The sequence below is a fragment of the Chiloscyllium plagiosum genome, chromosome 6, assembly GCF_004010195.1.
Source record: "Chiloscyllium plagiosum isolate BGI_BamShark_2017 chromosome 6, ASM401019v2, whole genome shotgun sequence".
In the NCBI taxonomy this organism is placed as follows: Eukaryota; Metazoa; Chordata; class Chondrichthyes; order Orectolobiformes; family Hemiscylliidae; genus Chiloscyllium; species Chiloscyllium plagiosum.
This window is the reverse complement of record NC_057715.1, coordinates 42,901,524-42,923,674: the sequence shown is the minus strand read 5'-3', so window position 1 is coordinate 42,923,674 and position 22,151 is coordinate 42,901,524. Positions and strand designations below refer to the sequence as shown.

Below are 22,151 nucleotides of genomic sequence, written 5' to 3'. Positions count from 1 at the left end.
TCTCAGGGTTCTTTTACAACATCGGCTCTTATAAATATTTTAAATGAAGAACTAGGTTACTAGAGACACAGTTGAATAAAACTATCTTATGTGGGCTGACTGACTGGGGTAACTCTGGTGGTGGGAATGCAGGAAAAGAGAAGGACCAGTTTGGCACCTCTGAAAATATTTTTTAAGCATTTCTTAAATATTCAGTGTCCCTGTTTTATACATTTCTACAAACCATTAGTTTGTGTTTTTGTTACAATGTCCCATGAGGGGCTGGTTAACCCTAAATTTTAGGTTTGTTTGAGAAGCGTAAGACAGGGTATGTCTGTGCTCCTGCTTGGTGGTAGTTATGACAATCTTGGGACTCAGCTCCTTAGGGTAGACTGGATGGAGGAGTTTATAGACCTGATAGGGGAGTTTGGGATGGTTAAGTGACAGACCATACTATTCCCTCTCATTTTAATTGTTCCTGCATCGAGTTTTGCGGTGTAGTATATTTAATCTAGAATGGAAATCATATGACAGGTGATGCTGGAGGGTGTGTGGGTTTTCCCAGCTATTGCGCTATTCCAAAAAGCCAATATAAATGAGATATGCAACCTGGTTACAATACTTAAAACATAACTACCTCTTTTAAGTGGGCTTGTCACACACCCACTCACCTGACTTCCATTAAAATGGGGAAAGGTGGGTTGGTGTTAGAATTCAAACATTTAATACATTATGCCCCTCATACCCAGTGCAAATGTATTTGTTCCACTGTGGTTAAATGCTCCTTTAAGATCCAATCAAACTGCATAAGCTTAACATTTAGCTGTTTTTTTGGGATATGACTTTGCTTCGTACAATGACAGAGAATTGGTCAGAGCCAACTGTTACAGCTGACCCTGCTGTTTGCTGGGAGCACACAGACAGAGAGAGAGAGAGAGAGAGAGCAGGAGAGAGAGAAAATTGTTCTCAGGTATGAATGGATGGGTAACAGGTTTTTTTTTAGCTTTACAAATCCTCCTGCCACTATGCTTCAGTAAATTGTAGTTACTGTTTCTGAACGTTTTTACAGAGCAGAAAAATATCCTGGGCAATTTGGAGAAGGTGTTTCACACCCAAGAAAAATGTTCCATTGCTTTGGACAGATGAATTGTGAAGAACAAACATCAGTTGAGACAGGAAAATGGCTTTGTCTGGAAACAGCTTTGCTTCAAGGAGAGGAAGGAACAAGTGACTGATATTGAACAGGAGCAGCAACAGCAGCAATGATATAATTTCGGAAGGAAATTGGATCGGAACATTGAAAATAATTTGATTTGACAGCAGCATCAGCTGACAACTCCAGAAGTTCACTTCAACTTGTTTAAAAAATGCAAGAAATGCACCTAACCCAAAACCTTGGCTGCATAAGTTAGTTTGAAGGTCAAACTCAAGCTACTGTAAAGCTTATAGATATCAGGAAAGAAAAATGCTCATTTTCAAATTAACAACATGGTTTCTTAATCAAGAAAGCAAGATGGAGTATTTGGAACATATTATTTCTGTGTAAATGAGGATTAGTTACTTTGAAAACTTCTGTCTGGCATTGAACCCACTAGGAGAGAAAACTGATGGAGAACAGCCATAAAGAGCAGGTGAGGGAAACACTAAAAGAAATAAAGTGAAGTGGAAAAAGGTAGGATTTATAATGAAGTGATGAAAGGTAGTAAGAAAGCAAACACAAAGGTTAATGCAAGCAGTTAGTTTCAAGTTTGTTTTGAGTGTTGTTACTGAGGAACAACAGCTGAAGGAATCTGATGAAATGGTAAGGAAAAGGCAAATGATCAGACATGTCTTATCTACAATTGATACAATGAGAGTAGCAAAGCTACACGAGATGGTAGTTCAACAAAGTAGATATGAATTTACATGAGCAAGAGGGTAAGAGAAGAGAGGAGGACAATAAACTCAGAAGTCTGAATATAATGAATTGGGATGAATATTGAAGTCACTGAGGCTAACAAGCCTCTCAGTATAAAGGTTGAAGGAGGAATGAAATGAATATAGCTCAGTAGAAAAATTGACTCATGTTGCCAGCACAGAATGAAGGTTTTAAGTGAGAGGACTGAGGTGTAGAATAATCTGAGATACCTAATGAATGAGAAGGTGTTTTAAGACTAAATGGTGATGGCATGGAGTAGTTGGTGATAAGAGCCATGCTGCCAGTGTCGTATTTTGGGTGGCCAAAGTGCTGAGATTGAGTCAACACTTTGGAGCAAGCTGTCACTGAAATTCAAGGTTTGGAGGTGCCAGTGTTAGATTGGGGTGTACAAAGGTAAAAATCACACAATACCAGGTTATAGTCCAACAAGTTGACAACCACCTGATGAAGGAGCAGCGCTCTGAAGGCTAGCATTTCCAAATAAACATATTGGACTATAACCTGGTATTGTGCGACTTTTAACTGAAATTCAAGAGTTTGGAAGTCTAATTAGAGAAAAAAAACACTGCTTACTGAAAGAATAAAGATAGCAGATTGGGTCAGGGGATGGGCAGTGGGACTTCTCTCAGCAGTTAACTTGCATTTAGGGCTAAAATGTACCACCATTAAAGGCACTGGATCATCAAAAGTGACCGAGAGGGAATAGGATAGAAGTTAAAAGCTATCAAGGAATGGCTAAAGATAGAAGTGTACAGCAATGTGCTCCCTGTCAAAGAACAATCTTGAACTTCTGTTTCTTTTATTTATAGGTGGCACTAAAGGCAAATGGTGTCACTTCAGTTAGCTGTTTCATGTAAAATATTATGCTTCCAACAATTGTTTCACTTTTAATTTCACATCTACATTTGCAAGTACATTGACTAATAGAGAGACCACATACATGCAAAATATATTTTCCTTTGTTCAGTTTCAAAAATATTTTTCACCAAAGGATTCTCTGATTGTTTCCTTGTATTAAGATTTTGTTCTACATACTTTCACACATCATACAATGCTACAATCTTTTCTTGACTGCTACATTAAGATATTTTGAGAACTGAATAAGACATTGTCATGTAACATTCACTGTGGATTCATTATGCTTAATTAGTCATGTAACTTAATGCGTGCCATGCCACCTTACATTTGTAATAACTTTTAAACCATTTCAAATGTAACATAGACTGACAATATGTACAGAAAACTGAATGATGTAGAATACAACTCATAAAACAGCATGGACAAAACTAATCACTGTTTCCATATAATTAATGAAAACTTTTGTTGATAACAAGAAAACTCGGATGACTTTATCCAAAAAGTAAATACTATTTTGCTAATAAAAATATATTAACACCATCAGAGGTTTGCAAGTTTCAAGAGAGATCAATGACACCCAAGATCACATTGTAAAGACATTTTTGTAAAAATCTATAAAACCTGACAAATAGTGATAGCAAACTTCGCAGTCTATCTTCTGGTTATGACTGGCACATCTGTTGGAAATTACTGTATATGTTGGTACTTGTAAACATGAAAGTACAGTAATTACAATTTCATTCCACTTGGTACTTGTTGAACAAATGTATTTGATCTTTAGGAATTTTAATCTTACCTCCATCATAAATCCATCAATATTAACTATACCCAGAAGTAAAATACGGAAGAACAGATTATCTTGATCAAACAAGCTGAATAGCAAAGCACTCATTTGCTAGATTTGGGAACTGATTAGCCTCCAGCTCACAGTCTCAAAAATAGAACAGCCTCTCTCACCTATTCACGAGATCTTCTCCATTCCAGCATGTTAGTCCATCAGCAGCTGCTAAGTCATTGACACACAATTGATCAGCCAATCCACCGTACAAAGTCCTGTATAACCGTAGACTATTGATGAACTCTCTGAAACAAACAAAACATTTCCTGAGTTAGAAAAATGTACAACTTGCCAAACCACTGCAAATTGTTTTGCCAAATTAGCAAATGGATTACACAATAGTTCTTTGAGATAGAAATGAAAAAGTTGAACATATAAATGTCTAATAGTGATATTGGTTGATGAATGTTTACCACAATTGTGGACAATGCTTTCTCTGCTATTAAATAAAAGCATCCACTCATTAATTATCAATGAAATATCATACCAAGGATATTCATTTGCTAATATTAGAAAGAATAATTTGCAGGATTTATTAACTATAAGCTGAATATCTGTATATCTGTACCATTACCTGGCTCATAATATTGTTGTATTAATTCCCAAAATGTAAAACCCAAAGGAAATATGATTTCAAAGAAAAAGGTGGAGGTAAAGCATTCTGATTAAAGAAGCTCATATCTCTGACGAAACAATGCCACTTTCACTGAACTTTACCAAGGTCAAGTCAGAACAGAATGGAACTAGCTTGTTTATTGCCATCAAACCCAAACACCTAAAAGAAGTCAGATATGGAGAAAAAGGGGACTAAATTTTACCAAACATTGGCTAAGTACCAATCTTGACAAGTTTCATAGAGGGTTCTCTCAGAGTCCTAATAAGTTTTCTCATGCTATCTTCCCAAACCCAGTTAATTTCCAATGCCACATTTCTTTATTGTAGCCCACTCATTGTACCCTCCGTTTCACTGCAGTCATCCACAGCTGCCCTGCATGGATCCTGTCAATTTCCTCAAACCTGCCACAGGTAGACAGGCCAGTGAAGAAGGCTTTTGACACACTGGCCTTCATCAGTTAGGGCACTGAGTATAGAAGTTGCAAAGTTATGTTGCAGTATTACAGGACGTTGGTGAGGCCGCACTTGGAGTATTGTGTTCAGTTTTGGTCACGTTGTCATTAAACTGGAAAGACTGCAGAAGATATTTATAAGAATGTTGTTTGGACTCAATGGTCTGAGTTATAGGGAGAGATTGAACAAGCGAGGACTTTTTTCTTTGGGAGACTGAGGGGCTCTTTATAAAGGTGTATAAGATCATAAGAGGCATGGATAAAATGAATGCATTCTTTCTTTTTCCTCAGTTGGAGTATCGAGGACTAGAGGACATCAGTTTAAGGTTAGAGGGGAAAGAATAAAAGGGAACCTGAGGGTAACGTTTTCAAACAAAAGGTAGTACGCATATGGAATGAGCTGCCAGCAGAAGTGGTTGAGATGGGTACATTAACCACATTTAAAAGCCATTTCGACAAATACAAGGATAGAAAAGGATTAGAAGGATATGGGCCAAGTGCAGAGAAATGGGGTTAGCACGGATGGTCATTTTGGTTGGCATGGACCAGTTTGGGCCAAAGGGCCTGACCCCATGTCTTAAGACTCTATGACTCTATGATGTCACACAAATGAAAATTGGCACCCTACTTTTCCAATAAGAACAGGTATGTCCTGGTAGATGGACCTTCCTCAGGGCCAACACAGGATACCACGATATCAGACCCTGCCAGCCTGCTCCAAGGTTGCCATTTGAGTCACTGTAAGGAACACCTCACAATAAAGAAAGGTAAAATGGCCTTCTGCATTTGATAAGGGTAAGTGACTTCATCTTCTACCTGCTATTGCATACTAAATCTAACTCTACTTTTGCACCCACTTCCCATGATCATGTGGTTCATGATCAACCACTCACTGTGGTATACAAAATCCTATATCACTTGCTTTCACATACCCCAAAACTTTCCACAACACAATGCCTGTGTTTCCTCTGCACTGCCTACTCACTGACATGAGACACCTCACCACCTTGCCCCCACCTGAACCAGCTAACAGCTGTGTCACCCTCTTTCATCTCACTCACCCTTCCCTTTGTTTCATTTGAGAAGAAAATAATCTACAAAGGCAGCGGGCGCCAGGCCAAGGGATGGGTTGACTGACAGTCAGCATCTCTGACTGTCAGTCAACCCATCCCTTGATGGGTTGGCATTATTATAGGAGCAGTAATGTCCCAATAACAAAGTAAGAATTATTGTCCATTGCCATGCTGCTCTCCAATTCAAGGAGAATGAGACCTGGACTTCAAAGTCTGTGAGAAGATTTGTAGCTCGGGTCTCGTTGTTGTTGTTCTGTTCGCCTAGCTGGGAATTTGTGTTGCAGACGTTTCGTCCCCTGTCTAGGTGATATTCTCAGTGCTTGGGAGCCTCCTGTGAAGCGCTTCTGTGATCTTTCCTCCGGCATTTGTAGTGGTTTGAATCTGCCACTTCCGGTTGACAGTTCCAGCTGTCCGCTGCAGTGGTCGGTATATTCCCTGGCTGTTCTCTGTTTGGCTTGTCCTATAATAGTAGTGTTGTCCCAGTCAAATTCATGTTGCTTGTCATCTGCGTGTGTGGCTACGAAGGATAGCTGGTCGTCACGAGGGAATTCCTAAAGGCATGGCACTCATTCACAGATTCAATCAATAAGCACATCGACCTGGGCCCAATATACTGACCACTGCAGTGGACAGTTGGAACTGTCAACCGGAAGTGGCAGATTCAAACCACTATAAATGCCGGGAGGAAAGATCACAGAAGCGCTTCACAGGAGGCTCCCAAGCACTGAGGATGTCACCTAGACAGGGGATGAAATGTCTGCAACACAAATTCCCAGCTCGGCGAACAGAACCACAACCTGGACTTCATTCCAGGTGCACCTTCTTCACAAGGAGATAGGGCAGTGCCATAGGCACCCAGCCAGAGGAGGAACTACATACAGACTTCCCCAATAAGTCTCCTCTTTGGATTCACCAGATGGTACTTAGCTATCCACCTCCACCCTGTCTGCCACTCACAACCCTGAGAGAAATCAAGCCAAGGAGGGTGCCTCTGCTTCTGACCAGGACACTTCCAACACATCTGGGTTCACTGGACACAAATGCTCCAAGGGTCACTTAACTAAACACTCAAGATGAACAAGTTTCATTGTAGGACAGGCTCCCTCCAATCCGCTACAGATCCTGACACTGCACCAAGACATACTAGAAGCGCAAGGAAGAAGACTGAAGGACACAAAAGTGATATGGTTGACACTTTATTATAAACACAATCTCACACTTGTAAATGTATATTCATGCGGTGTAAGAATTAATATTAGTTCTGTTTAGTTGTATGTTTCATGGTGTAAGATGCAAAGTGAGCAACAGGAACTTGGAAGGTGTTTGTAGCTTTGACAACTGGGGTCAATCTTGGTCAAAAAGTGTGGTACTGGAAAAGCACAGCAGATCAGGGGAAGATGATAGGTAGTTGCAGCTGGAGGGTGATGGTGATAGGTCAGAACAGAGGATGGAGCGGATAGGTAGGAGGGAAGATGGACAGTAAGGATAGTTCAAGAGTGTGGTGCCAAGTTGGAGGGTTGGATCTGGGATGAGGTGGGGATAGGGGAATTAGGAAACTGGTGAAGTCGAATTGTTGCCGTGTGGTTGGAGGGTCCCAAGGTAGAAGGTGAGGCCTGGGGTCAATCTTACAGGCTTCATTAAATTTTTTGTGCATCATAGGTATAGGTGGTGATTGATCTCTGATGCTGCATAATCTGACCAAGAGTACTTGGACATGGATTCTGACTCGACACAGTAAGGCAATACCCAAGGGTAAATATAGCATTTAGTGCTTGGAGGTGACTTTCCCTTACTATATGGATGTTTGTTTAATGCAATTGTCCTTTGAAATGCCTCACATTGCATGGTACTGAAGATTGAAACAATTACTCCAGCTACACTGGCTACGGTGGCAGCCATTTTCATCTGAATTGTATATTTGCTATTTGGATAATGATGAAATCAAACAGCAATTGCACTTAGGAACATAAGAACACAGGAAGAGAGGAACAGGAGTAGGCCTTTCAGCCTCTTAGGCCTGTTTTGCTGTTCAATAACATCATGTCTGATCTGTCACCTGACTCCATTTGTGATAAATGCATTTTTGATGATCAAATACAGGTGGAAGTATACAAAAGGCAGAACCCTTGGGAGCATTAATATGCAGAGGGATCTGGGTGTGTAGGCCCACAGATCACTGATGGCAGTTGAACAGGTATATAAGGTAGTTAAAAAAAGGCCTATGGCTTGCTTGCCTTCATTGGAAGGGGCATTGAGTAAGGATAGACAAGATATGCTGCAGCTTTATAGAATTTTAGTTAGACCACACTTGGAATATTGTGTACAATTCTGGTCACAATACTACCAGAAGGATGTTGATGTTTCAGGGAGGGTACAGAAAAGGTTTACCAGGATGTTGCCTAGTATGGAGGATTTTAGCTGTGAAGAAAGGTTAGATAGGCTGGGTTTGTTTTCATTGGAACACAGGAGGTTGAGAGGTGACCTGAGAAAAGTTTATAAGATTGTAAATGGAATGAATATAGGGGAAAATATAGGCTTTTTCCCTGGGTGGAGGGGTGAATTACTAGGGGACACAGGTTCAAGGTGCAGGTGGGTTTAAAAGAGATGCGCGAGGCAAGTTTTTTACACCAAGGGTGGTGAGTGCCTAGAATACACAGTCAGAGGAGGTGATGGAAGCAGTCACAACAGCGGCATTCAAGAAATACCTGGATTAATACATGAATAGGAAAGGAATAGAGGGATACAGATCCTGGAAGTAAAGATAGTTTTAGTATGGAAGGGCAAAATGTGTCAGCTCAGGCTTGGAGGGCCAAAAAGCCTGTTTCTGTGTTGTATTGTTCTTTCGTCTATATGCCTACCTTGGCTCATGCCCTTTGATATCCTTGCTTAATGAAAATTAGTCAATCTCAGATTTAAATTTAACAACTGAATTAGCATTGACTACTATTTGAGAAAGAGAGTTCCAAACCTCCACTAGTCTTTGTATGCAGAAGTACTTTTAAACATCTCTCCTGAATGCCTTGCCCTGACTCTTAGATTATCCCTCCTGGTTCTAGAATCATAAACCAGTGGAAGTAGTTTATCTTTATCTATCATGTCTTTCCCTGTTCATATCCAGAAAATCTCAATTAGATCATCCCTTAACTTTCTAAATTCTCAAGAATAAAGCCTAATTTGTCTAATTATTCCTTCTAACTTAACCCCAAAAGTCGAGGAATGAACCTTGTAAACTTGCTTCACAGAGTGAGTCACAGACTCAGCCTCTCTGTCGAGGTGACCCCAAAGTTTCACATTACCTCTACTTCAACTATATCAGCTTTAATTCTCCCAATATTACCAGCCAACCCATCTATTTAACTGTTCAGCTCCATGTTTTACTTCCTGAGCCCCAGGACCTCGAGACATCATACAAAGTAGTACAAGCCAAAAGAACTGTGAATGCTGTAAACTAGGAACAAAAACAGAAGCTGCTGGAAAAGCTCAGCAGGTCTGACAGCAGCTGTGAAGAGAAATCAGAGTTAACGTTTCGGGTCCGGTGATCCTTCCTCAGAACTAATGGTAGATGGGAAAATGTTGATTTATATGCAGAGACAGAGTTTGTTTTTGGGGGGAGGCTGGTGGGGATAATGAGTAAACAATAAGTAGGGATAAAGCTCAAAGAGAAAGAACAGTTGGCGGTGGACAAGAAAAAAGATTGGAAAGGAAATGGCATCGGAGAGAGGAGCAGATCTTCTTCAAAGTGGGTATGCCTAGAAGAGATATGGCAGTGAGTTAAATAAGAAATAAAAACTGAAAGAACTGTGGATGCTGTAAATCAGGAACAGAAACAGAAGTTGCTGGAAAAGCTCAGCAGATCTAGTAACGGGATTTCCGTTCCAATTTATTGTCCTTTTCTGTATCTCATCATGCTGACTTTAGTCCCCAGTTCCCTATTACACCAAAGCAGCTGTACCTGATAATCACTCCTTGACTTGGAGTGGATAGAATCCCCAGGACTGAAAAGGCCCACCACTTTGATTGACTTGGAAAAGACAGCCTCATCTAATGAACAACCAGGCTCCTGACTGGTCTATACGCAAAGTTAAAACTCACACAACACCAGGTTATAGTCCAAAAGGTTTATTTGGAAGCACTAGCTTTTGGAGCACTGCCCCTTCATCAGGTGGTTGTGGAGTATAAGATTGTAAGACACAGTTTATAACTACGCAGCCCTCTGTCTAACATAGTGTGACTCCCCAGGCTGTATTGGACCCATAGGTATACGCAGGCATGGTTGACACACATGCAGTGTGGTTGCTGTTTAAATTGCTGGTACATGGTGCAATATGAGATTGATGTAGCACATTGACATGCAATAGCACGTGCCATGAAAGCTGACAACTATGACAAGTTAGGAAAAAGTGAGGACTGAAGATGCTGAAGAGTCAGAGTCAAAATGTGTGGCACTAGAAAAATGCAGCAGGTTAGGCAGAATCCGTGGAGTAGGAGAGTCAGCTCCCTGGATGTGGCCTGGCCTGCTGTGCTTTTCTAATGCCATACTGTTCAAATATGACAAACTGCCTGGTTTTGTGTCCACACTAAAAGGTAAGTCAAGAGAGAAGTATGGAGAACTTTTAAGCTATAGCCAAGAGGACAAAGCACGAAAGACAGGGCAAACCATGGTGGGGATTCTGTAAGCAATCAAGCCAGTGAAATATGAGTGAATGTTCAGGTAGCAAGCAGAGATCCCTGAGATGCAGGTCATGAGCTGGGTGCCTGTCCCTCTACACAAAGTGTCTGGCAGCAGCATTACAGCAAAAGGTACCAGTGCATTCCAAAGTGAAGCACTGAATTTCAAAATAGTCTTGTAAATGGATTAGAGATGTGCCATGAGGATGCAGTGAGGCTCGTACATGTTTGATGCCAACATCTGTGGAAGGGGAGTATCTGTGGTTAACTCCCAAGGAGCATGTCCTGAGATTTTGGGGACACGTGTCCAGGAGCAAGTAGTGTGCTGGAGATGACTGGTACCTGCTCTGATTATCAAGTCAGCATTGGTGCCATTCTTTTGCTAACCAAGAATTGGGAGAATGGGAAACTGCATAATAAAGAGGTGACAGTTTTACAGGTGTCTTATTGCTCACTAACTATAATCTTATCTCGCTGTTCAACACTTGCTTGGAAAATAGGACATCATGCCCTTCACATTGAGAATTTTCTTACTACCAATCTCATGTGATTTGCCCAGTTTTGTCCCTAGTGTCCACATTGTTCAGTGATTAAGCAGATTCTGCCCAGCATGTCTGTTGTTTGTCCATCTCCATGGGAAGCTCCTTCCACTGGATGCAAATAATCATATAAATGTTGTATTTGCATATGGCCAGTTTATTATAATGCACAGCACCTCTAAAGTTTTTGGTATGGAACTGCACCTCAGTATCTTAAAGAGAACAACTTGTAAGCAGTCTATACTGCACCTTTCAGGTTGCTGCCTATTTGTCCGCATTGTGAAGATTGCCAACAACTCTTTTGTGTTATTGCCCAGCTGTGCAGGGTAGATTCTGTGTCACACATTCCTCCAGTAGTCACTACTTTACAAATACCAAATACTTTTGCATTACTGCTTTTGGCAAGCATCCAGCTGTCCTGCTAATTCAATGTATGGAATTTAATGCTGTTCTCCATAGTTTTCTAGTGAGGGCTATTAAATCAGGCGGGAGGCTTGCAAGTCTGGATCCTACCTCCTCCACCCAGGACTAAATGCTCACCAGAGGGTCTGTGGATGGTGTTTCTACCCTGCTACTAGCTGAAGCCCAAGAAGGGCCTTATTCCACTGCCGCTTAGGAACAGGAGCAGACAGGGAACTGTGATAAGAAGAGTGTGATAAGGAAACCAGAGGGTCTCTAATTCACAGACACTCAGTGCCTGATACAGTAAGTAAACAGAACCTTACAAGATATAAAAAGAAAAAATATGGGATGTTCCAAAACATCAGAATATTGCTTCAATAAACCAATGTATGCTTACTCTTGACACACTTTGTTATCCTGTGCTTGCTTTAAAAGAAGGCATTAAAAATTGTATACATGTATATTTAAAACATCAGTAACCTTTAGGTGCTGCCTTTACGGAAGACTAGTAAGTATAAATGACAATTGCTGCATCTTACTTTCTTCTGTTGGATAATGTCTCCTCATCTTCTTTATGAGTGATTTTCAGCCCAGGTTTAACATTGTAAGGATCTGTTTGGTGTTCCAAAGGTTGAGTGGGCTTTCGAACAGGATGTCCACAGGCTCTATTTACCTGAAAAGAAAAAGATGACTTACTTGGAATCAACAACATTAAGATAGAATTTACAACTGAAAAATATTTTTTAAAATGTTTGCTCAGTTAAGTCAGCTTCAATATATTGGATCAGTTTTTACACTAAGTTAATTTGATTCAGTATGGTTTATTTGAATTTATACATAATATCCACACATGTGGCAAAGATTACAGGCTGATCCCATTTTTTAAAAGAAAAATGGTGGAAAACTATGGTTACAAAGCTCAAGAAATGTAATGACTAATCTGCAGTTCTCAATTCACAGATAATTCATCAAATAAAGGAGATTGTCATGTGAGATTACTTCAGCAATAATATCACATTCATAATTCATCAACACCACCAATATTTATCCTCACAAATTTTACTTATGCCGCAAGTTGTTATTTTATAACATGTTTGAGACCTGGGATTGAAAAAGGAGTTTTTTTATGGTCTGTTATTTCTGTTCCTTCATTCTTGGTAAGTGCAGAGTTAATGCCCAAGAAGCATATTATGTTTTTGATATTTCAAATAAAAATGCCTGCAGTTTCCAACTGTTTGTTTTCAATCCTGTGCATTTATCCACTTCATCTCCAATAAATCTGATTAGTAGTTTATGGCCAAAGGCAAAGTCAAGCAGAGTGTTGATTCTTTCAGTTAAAGTCAAAGAAATTGTATGGCAGCAATGCAATGAAAAGGTTGCCATGTTCCCCCATCTACCTTGTTAGTACAGGATTATTATATTTCAAGGGGAATGGGAGACCAAAATGTTTAGCAACAGCAGAAGCTTTTTTGAGAAGGCATTTATTTTACATACAGCAGGCTAGACTGACCTGTTGCCTTCAAAACAATCAATGGTGTCATTATGATGTCACATGATCAACAAACTTGAATAAGTACACAATATGCACTGTATATCAGAGGCCCTTGAAATAAAAACATTGGAAATATTACCCAGTTAAGTAAAATATTCCATCGATTCTTATATGGCTGTTGGTGCACCTCAACCGTCGGCTTATTTTTCTCATTGGCTTTAACCTGTGGTGTTTTAGGTGTACTAGAAATGTTCTGAAATGACTGAATGTGTAGAGGTTTATATGATGTCATGGTATCCTCCACTGAGATACTGTGTCCTTCAGATGCTTCGACTACTTAAACAAGGTCATTTCCCTGGGGTGGAGGAGTCCAGAACCAGAGGGCATAGATTTAGGGTGAGATAGAAAAAATTTAAAACAGACCTAACGGGCACCTTTTTCACACAGAGGGTGGGCATGTATGGATTGAGCTGCAAGAGGAAGTGGTGCAGGTTGATACAATTACAACATTTGAAAGGCATCTGGATGGCATATGAATCGGAAAGGTTTAGAGGGATGTAAGCCAATTGCTAGCAAATGGGACTAGATTCCTTTAAGATATCTGGTCGGCAGAGACCAGTTGGACCGAAGGGTATGTTTCTATGCTGTACATCTCTAGGCTTCTGTGATGCTACTGTTCTTTCCTCAAGAATGATAGATTCTGAGGAATCTGATAAGCGATCTACTTAATTCCATTTGAGTTTGATATTTTCCAACCACATTCTTCCTCATTAAAGCTGGAAAATTTCCTTTAGGAACATTTAAGGACTAAGCTTCAGATTGACTGTATAACTGAACATTCACATAAATACAAAAGGCATAACTTCACCTACATACTTTGTTAGTACAGGTTTTGAGGATTACAGCAAAATATGGCTTAGCTGCATCTGATATATACTTTGAAGTATCAACAAAATCTTCACTCCAATGTCCACCTCCATTCTTATCAGTTTGCCATTCAGCATAGAAGTTTAAATAACTCCACAGAGACCAATATCCCATCATCAAGTCACCCTTTATTTACGCATGGAGAGTCCTTGATACTGACTCAGGTCTCTCAGATCCAGCACTCAGTGTGAACAGGATGTCTGACACTCCTGTTTTTATCTGTTAGCCCAGGCTCCCTAATTGGACCAGATTAACAGCCCCAATCAGGGAACTCATATTCTATGACATCACCTGGCTGACCTCATTACAATCACTACATCCCTCCACCTCTGAGTCTGAGAACATAGGCCAGCTCAGTTTTTGTAGCTCCCTTTGGACCAATTCAGCACTGGGTCAGGATCCTTCAAATCTTCCTCTGATATGGGCAGCATGTAACGCACAATAGCTCACCTCTTGCACCAGGAGCATCTCAGAAGAAATTTATTCCCCTCTTCAATTAGCGCAGGCATTGAAGTGACAACATCCACTGTGCCCATCTCAGATTCTGCGATATCTTCAACACTTGATGAAGAGGGCTAACTCATGACTTCCAGAACAGTCAGAAAGGCAGTGAAGGAGCCGGGCATGTTTTGCTCCGTCATTGTTTGCGAACAGGCAGCTTTCATATAGTCCACATGCTTGTTCAGGACTGTCGCACCTACTCGAACTTAAAACATCACTGCACTTGACCTTGCATCAACCAGGCCACTTACCCTTGCAGGGCCATTCTTTTAGTTCCTGCATCAAACTGAAGTAAACTCTCTCTCGCTTAGTGGAATCTCGTGTCTGGCATTGGCATCTCTGATGCCATTTCACCCTTCCTCTCTGCTCTGGGAAAATCAGATTTAATCTCTTGCAAAGTCTTTTCCCCATTAGCAACACTGTTGGAGCTATCCCTGTCCTTGCACAGGGTTGATCCTATAATCAAATTGGAACCCAGAACGTTTGGTATCTAGTGAAGCTGTAGGCTGTTTCTTCAAGTTTGCCTTCAAAGTTTGGACTGCTTTTTCTGCCAGACCATTGGATGATGGATGGTATGGAGCTGTCCTTATATAACATATAGCATTCAATTTTAGGAAATATCAAATTCCCTGCTGGTAAATGATGGCCCATTATCTGTAACCACACGTCCGGGAGTCTATGCATTGCAAAATATGCACACAGTCTTTCGAATCATTGTCACCATGTTTGACAAATGAACTCTATGCACATTTAGCTATTTCAAATGGGCATCCACAATGACTAAGAACATTGGAACCAAAAAGGACCTGCATTGTCAATGTGTAATCGTGTCCATGGTTTACCCAGCCATTCTCATGAATATGGAGAATTTGCTGGCAGTAATCTTTGTCCTTGTTAGTACTCTATGCATTGTCCCACCTATGCAGCTACATCTGCATCTGATCCTGGTCACCAGACATAACTTTTCGCCAACATTTTCAGTTTAGATACCCCTGCAAGACTCTGAGGGAATCTGGTGGTGACCTTTGCTTGGGACAATCACTCTTGCTCTTCATAATAAAATACTTTCCTTGATGGTGAAATGGTCTTGCTGGATCCAGAAAGGTTTTAATTCTGGTTGTGATGGTGCCTATGTTTCTTCCATTACCACCAGCTTTTTCAGTTTTGCCAGGATGGGATCTTTCTATGTCCAAAGTCTGAGATTGTCAGCTCTGACTAGAAATGTGTTCAGAAAGTCTAAAATCATTATGGACCCTTCTGATGGCAGTACCACTGATGGTATATCTGCCAACAAGAGGCCGCTCAATGCATCCAAATTTGCTACTTGGTCTCCCAGATGGTGTTCCGTTATAGTTATATGCACTTAGTATTAGAGCCCACTGCTGGATTTGGCCTGAAGCTACGGGTGCACAGCCTTGTTCTCTTTAAGTAGACCGAGTAGGGGTTTGTGGTCCATTATTATTATCAATGTACATCTGTAAAGGTTGTAGGGGAACTTCCTGACTCCAAATATGACCACCAAATCTTGCTTCTCTGTCTGGGCATATTTACACTTTCCATTAGCCTGATTGCATATGCTATTGGGCATTCCTCTCCATTGGGCCACCGTTGAGCAAATACTAACCCGATGTCATAAGTGGGAGGCATTGCATATCATTACTAGCTCTCATTTGGGATCATAGTGAGCTAACAGTTTCAAGGATGATAGCTGTTTCTTCACTTTTTTGAAGCCTATTGCTTGGCTAACATGACCCATTTTTAAGAGTTGATGCAAAGGTGTCAGCATGGAGACCAGGTTATGTATGAACTTTCCAGAATAGTTCACCAGCCCAATGAAAAACCAAAAGTTTGGTACTGATGTGGGAACCAGGATGTGATCAGCCTCACTTTATCTTCCAACACGTTTAACCTGGTCTTGCTGATCTTTTAGCCCAAGTACATCATTTGGGGTACCCAGAACACATATTTTTTCCTTTCTAAGGTGTACATCCACCTTAGGAAAATGTCTAAGGACTACATTTTTGCAGTTGCAGCTGGAGCAGTGACAGCAAGGATCAGGGAAGGTAAATTAATAACTTATCTTGTGAATAGGCGGAGCGCATGCTGAGCCGGAGCAGACACAGGATCACTGAGTAAGTGAGGTAATACATTTGGGCAGTTGCTTTACCCAAAATGCTACTTGGGTAGTGTCTCCCACCCATCCTCTTCCTCTAACCAATAAAAAGGTTCTGTGCGCTGATTCGGTAAGGTTACTAGTTTATTTTTCAATCAGCTCTTTGAGAATTCAGAACAGTAGAAATTTATGATAAGACAGTTGCATTCTCCTCCTGCAGAATGTGGGAGGTAAGGGTCACCATAAGTGTCCACACTGACTTCATCTGTGGGAAGTGCACCCGACTCCAGCTCCTCAGAAACCGAGCTAGGGAACTGGAGCTGGAGCTGGATGGACTTTGGATCATTCGGGAGGCTGAGAGAGTAATTGAGAGGAGTTACAGGGAGGTAGTCACACGTCAGGTACAGGAAAATGTTAGATGGGTTACACTCAGGGGACATGGCAGAAAGGTTTAGGGAAAACACAAAGGCGTTCTCCTCCAACGTGAGGAATAAGAAAATGATCAGAGAGAGGGTAGGGCCAATCAGGGATTCTGGATGAAACTTGTGCCTGGAGTCTGAAGAGGTAGGGAAGGCCCTAAATGAGTTTTTTTGCTTCAGTATTCAATAGAGATAGGGACCTGTTGATAGTGAGAACACCCTGGTCTACGTTAATAGGCTTGTACAGATTGATATTAAGGAAGTGGATGTGCTGGAAATTCTGGGGAGCATCAAGATAGATTAAGTCCCCAGGGCCAGACCAGATATATCCAAGGTTACTACGGGAAGCGAGGAATGAGACTGCTGCGCTTGTGATGATGATCTTTGCATCCTCACTCTCCACAGGAGTACTGACTGATTGAAGGGAGGTGAATGTTGTTCATCTGTTCAAGAAAGGGAATAAGGAAATCCCTGGGAATTACAGACCAGTCAGTCTTATATCTGTGGTCAGCAAGGTACTGGAAAGGATTCTGAGAGATAGAATTTATGACTATTTGAAAAAACATAGTTTGATTAAAGATAATCAGCATGGCTTTGTGAGGGGCTGGATATGCCTCTCAAGCCTTATTGCTTTCTTTGAGGATGTGACGAGACAATTGCCGAAGGTCGAGCAGTGGATGTGGTGTATATGGATTTCAGTAAGGCATTTGATAAGACTCACCACGTTAGGATCATTCAGAAAGTTAGGAGGCATGGGGTACAGGGAAATTTGGCTCTCTGGATACAGAATTGGCTTGCCAAAAGAAGACAGTGAGTGGTAGTGGATGGAAAGTATTCTGCCTGGTGGTTGGTGACCAATGGTATCCCACAGGGATCTTTTCTTGGGGCCTCTGCTCTTTGTAGTTTTTATAAATGACTTGGATGAAGAAGTGGAAGGATGGGTTAGTAAGTTTGCTGATGACACAAAGGTTGTTGGTATTGTAGATAGTGTTGAGGGCTGTTCAAGGCTACAACATGACATTGACAGGATGCAGTGCTAGGCTAAGAAATGGCAGATGGAGTTCAGCCTGGATAAATGTGACTATTCATTTGAATGCTGAATATATGGTTAAAGACAAGATTCTTGGAAGTGTGGAGGAACAGCGGGATCTTGGGTCCATGTCCATAGATCCCTCAAAGTTGGCACCCAAGTTGATAAGGTTGTTAAGGCGGCATATGGTGTTTTAGCTTTCATTAACGGGGGGACTGAGTTTAAGAACTGTGAAGTTTTGCTGCAGCTCTGTAAAACAGTGGTTAGACCACACTTGGAATATTGTGTTCAGTTCTGGTCACCTCATTATAGGAAGGATGCATATGCTTTAGAAAGGGTGCAGAGGAGATTTACCAGAATGCTGCCTATATTGGAGGGCTTGTCTTCTGAAGTGAGGTTGAGTGAGCTTGGGCTTTTCACATAGGAGACAAGAAGGAAGAGAGGTGACTTGTTAGAGATGTAAAAGGTAATGAGTGGCGTAGATAAATTAGACAGCCAGAGACTTTTCCCTAGGACAGAAATGGCTGTCAAGAGGGGTCATAATTTTAAAGTGATTGAAGGAAGGTATTGGGGAGATGTCAGAGGTAGATTCTTTATGCAGAGAGTGGTGCATGTGTGGAATGCACTGCCAGTGGTGGCAGTAGAGGCAGAGACATTAAGGACACTTAAGTAACTGGTGGACAAGCACATGGATGGCAGTAAATTGAGGGGTGTGTAGGTTCAGTTGATCTTAGATTAAGGTAATCTAAGGATTAAGATCACCTTGGGCCAAAGGGCCTCTACTGTGCTATACAGTTCTATGTTCAATGTTCTGTATTGAAGTTCTCAAAGTGCTCCTTATTGGTCTTCACTGTTATTAGCACTTCATCTTGGTAAATGGAGACATGGGGAAGACCTTGTAAAATGTTCATCATCATCCACTGAAAAATAGCACAGACTGACAATAACCCAAATGGCAGTGTAGTATTTTGGTACAAACTCTTATGGGTTTTTATTGTAGCATACTTCTGGGAATCCACACCTAAACATAATTACATGCACACATGGCTCACGTTCAGCTTTGTAAATGACAGCCCCCCTTGCCAGCTTTGTGTATGAATCCTCCATATGAGGGATTGGGTATTTATTCAACTGTGAAATGTGGTTTACTGTTTGTTTAAAATCTTACAAAGGTGAACAAACCCATTGCGCTACACAATCGGTAAGACTGGTGCTGCCCATTCTGCAACCTGTACTGGTTTGATGATTCCTTCACTTCCCAGCCTTCTGATTTCTACTTCTACTTTTGCCTATAAAGCAAATAACACTGGGCAGGTCTTGTAGAATTGAGGAATTGCTTCCTGGTCAACATGCAAGGTGGCCTTGGCTCCTTTTGATTGTCCTAGACCTTCCAGAAAAATTTCCAGCTATTTAATTAGGCCGTCACTCAGGCAGACATTTTCTCATCAAAAAATGTTAAGCCAATCTAGGCGAATCTTTCTCAACCACTTTCATCCCATTAAGCTGGACCTGAGCCTTTTACAAAATCAGTGGATACTAAACCAGCTACTTCTTGTAAGAGTCCGGAACTGAAGTTGGACCTTTAATCTGTAAAATTCACTTGCAATCACTCTCAGTTTAGCTGTGGTCTTACACAAACTTAAGGTTGAAGTCCACAGCCAATTTTGTTAAAGACTGGCTGCGCTGGTATCGACCTCTATTAGAACTCAGTGACTATTTAACCTGACATTTATTTTGATTAGATGTTGCGAAGCAACTTACTTGTTCCAAATCAGATGTAGATGGACTTTTCAGGGTGTGCACCCTCCTAGATACTGGCCTATGAGTTCTCTGGCTCAACTTAGATCTAGTGACACTCTTTTGCTGTCTCAAGTCTGCATAGTAGCATCAACTACAATAGTTTGCCGGCCTGGATCCCGAAGAAAAGTTTAACAGTTTGGCCGAGAAAAGTTAACAGTTTGTTTTGCAGTTTTGCTGTGGGTTGACCTGGAATCCCTCCATTCAAGATATGTCCTGAGTGAGGTTATACAATGCTTTCACCCAAGTGGTATTACCCAAGCTCTGTCTGACTGGCGGGGCATCCCCTTCCATTGAAATACCCTGCAAATCATATGCTCTACTTGTAGAATTTTCCAATGATAAAACCAGTTGTTGTGTCTGTTTGAAATCCAGTTTGGACTTCAGCTAGCAGGCTCCTTTGCATGGGGGTTACATCATTAATCCCACTCTCATTGCCACAGAAATAACTCCACAAAGGCTGCTAACCTGTCACCAAGTCACCCCTTATTGACATGTCAAGTGTCCTTGACAGTGAACCAGCTCTCTCAGAGCCAGCTCTCAGACCGAACAGAACCTCTGACACTCCTGTTTATATCTGTTAACCAGGGCTCCCTGATTGCTTTACATTTTAAACCACAGTCTCTGATAGCATTATTTTTGTTATCTCCAAATTCACAAAATTCTGCTAACTTCGTTAAAATTGTCACGAACTGGGAAATATATTCACTATCATGCCAATTAATATTTGTGCAATCTGAAATGTTTAACAATCACCAATGATTTTGGTGAAGAATGGCACTGTAGGATTCCTCTGTTGCTTCAACAGAGTTTGGAAGCTGGTTTCTCTGGCTGTACCAGACTCCTCAGGAAATTAAAAGTTTCCCCCCACCCCCATAATAATCAAGAATGCAGGAACAACAATATGTAATTCAATTTTGTTAGCTTGAACAAAATAATGACACCTTTCTAGCTCTTTGTATTTTCTTCATACAGCCCTGCAGTGCCAAAATTTCCTGTTCTTTTTAAATGCGAAGGGGCACGCACAGCACAATGTTCCACAATAAGGTTAGCATTATCTTGCTGACTGCCTGTTCCTTTCTGATACACATACTTAGCTCCAAACACTTCCCTCCAATGAAGGGCCATCATTACCCATTGATTCCTTCAGAGTAGAGATTCTGAGGAGCTTCTACTGCACTGTTCACCTCATCCCTGGGTTGAATTCCTTGTTTTGATGACTGTACTTGCTATTTTGCAGTGAAGGCATCTTTTAATTCCTTTTCTTCTTTTTTATCAAAGCACCTTATAAAGCTGTAGTGAGGACCACAGTTTCTGTTTCGACAAATTAGTTGATTCACCTGGTGGGTCTCAAAGCAGTTTTTACACTCGTCATCAATTTTCTTCTTGAATTACGTTTCAAGGGTAGAAAGATGAAGCATTTAACAACAGCAGGAGCTTTATTGAAGGAGATGGATTCAGCTGTTACCCTCCAAAATGGCCAGAGATAGCATCATGATGTCATGTGATTGGACCCTTAAAGTGACAGCCCAATTCACTTACATAAATGCACAACAAGGGCAATTGTGCACAGTTGTACACAAGGAAATCCATTGAAAGAGTCATAGAGTCATAGAGATGTACAGCACGGAAATAGACCTTTCAGTCCAATTTGGCAATGCAGACCAGATACCCCAAACCAATCTGGTCCCACCTGCAAGCACCCAGCCCATATCCCTCTAAACCCTTCCTATTTATATACACATCCAGATGCTTTTTAAGTGTTGCAATCGTACTAGCCTCCACCACTTCCTCTGGCAGTTCATTCTACACACGTACCACCCTCTGAGTGAAAAAGTTGCCTCTTAGGTCTCAATTATATCTTTTCCATCTTACCCTAAACCTATGCCCTCTAGTTCTGGACTCCCCCACCCAAGGAAGAGACTTTGTCTATTTATCCTATCCATGCCTCTCATGATTTTATAAACTCTATAAGGTCACCCCTCAGCCTTCGACGCTCCGGGGAAAACAGTCCCAACCTATTCAACCTCTCCATCTAGCTCAAATTCTCTAACCCTGGCAGCATCCTTGTAAATCTTTTCTGAACCCTTTCAAGTTTCACAATATCCTTCCGGTAGGAAGAAAAGCAGATTTTCATGCAATATTCCAAAAATGGCCTAACCAATGTCCTGTACAGCCACAAAATAACCTCCCAACTCCTGTACTCAATACTCCGACCAATAAAGGATAACATACCAAATGCCTTCTTCACTATCCTATCTACCTGCGACTCCACTTTCAAGGAGCTATTAACTTGCACTCCAAAGTCTCTTTGTTCAGCAACACTCCCAGGATCTTACCATTAAGGGTATAAGTCCTGCTAAGATTTGCTTTCCCAAAATGTAGCACCTCACATTTATCTGAATTAAACTCCATCTGCCACTTCTCAGCCCATTGGCCCATCTGATCAAGATCCCGTTGTAATCTGAGGTAACCTTCTTCGCTGTCCACTACACCTCCAATTTTGGTGTCATCTGCAAACTTACTAACT

General features: G+C 41.1%; 1 protein-coding gene across 1 annotated transcript in view; it reads right to left on the bottom strand.

Moving 5' to 3' along the window:
• The window catches only part of gpc5a (glypican 5a), a 1,026,959-nt gene that overhangs the window by 701,405 nt on the left and 303,403 nt on the right, over positions 1 to 22,151 (bottom strand). Inside the window, exons 4-5 of the mRNA XM_043692684.1 lie at positions 11,882 to 12,015; positions 3,713 to 3,838 (exon numbers count right to left, since the gene is read on the bottom strand). Of these exons, the coding sequence (XP_043548619.1) occupies positions 3,713 to 3,838; positions 11,882 to 12,015 (260 nt within the window). The remainder of the gene's footprint in view (positions 1 to 3,712; positions 3,839 to 11,881; positions 12,016 to 22,151) is intronic.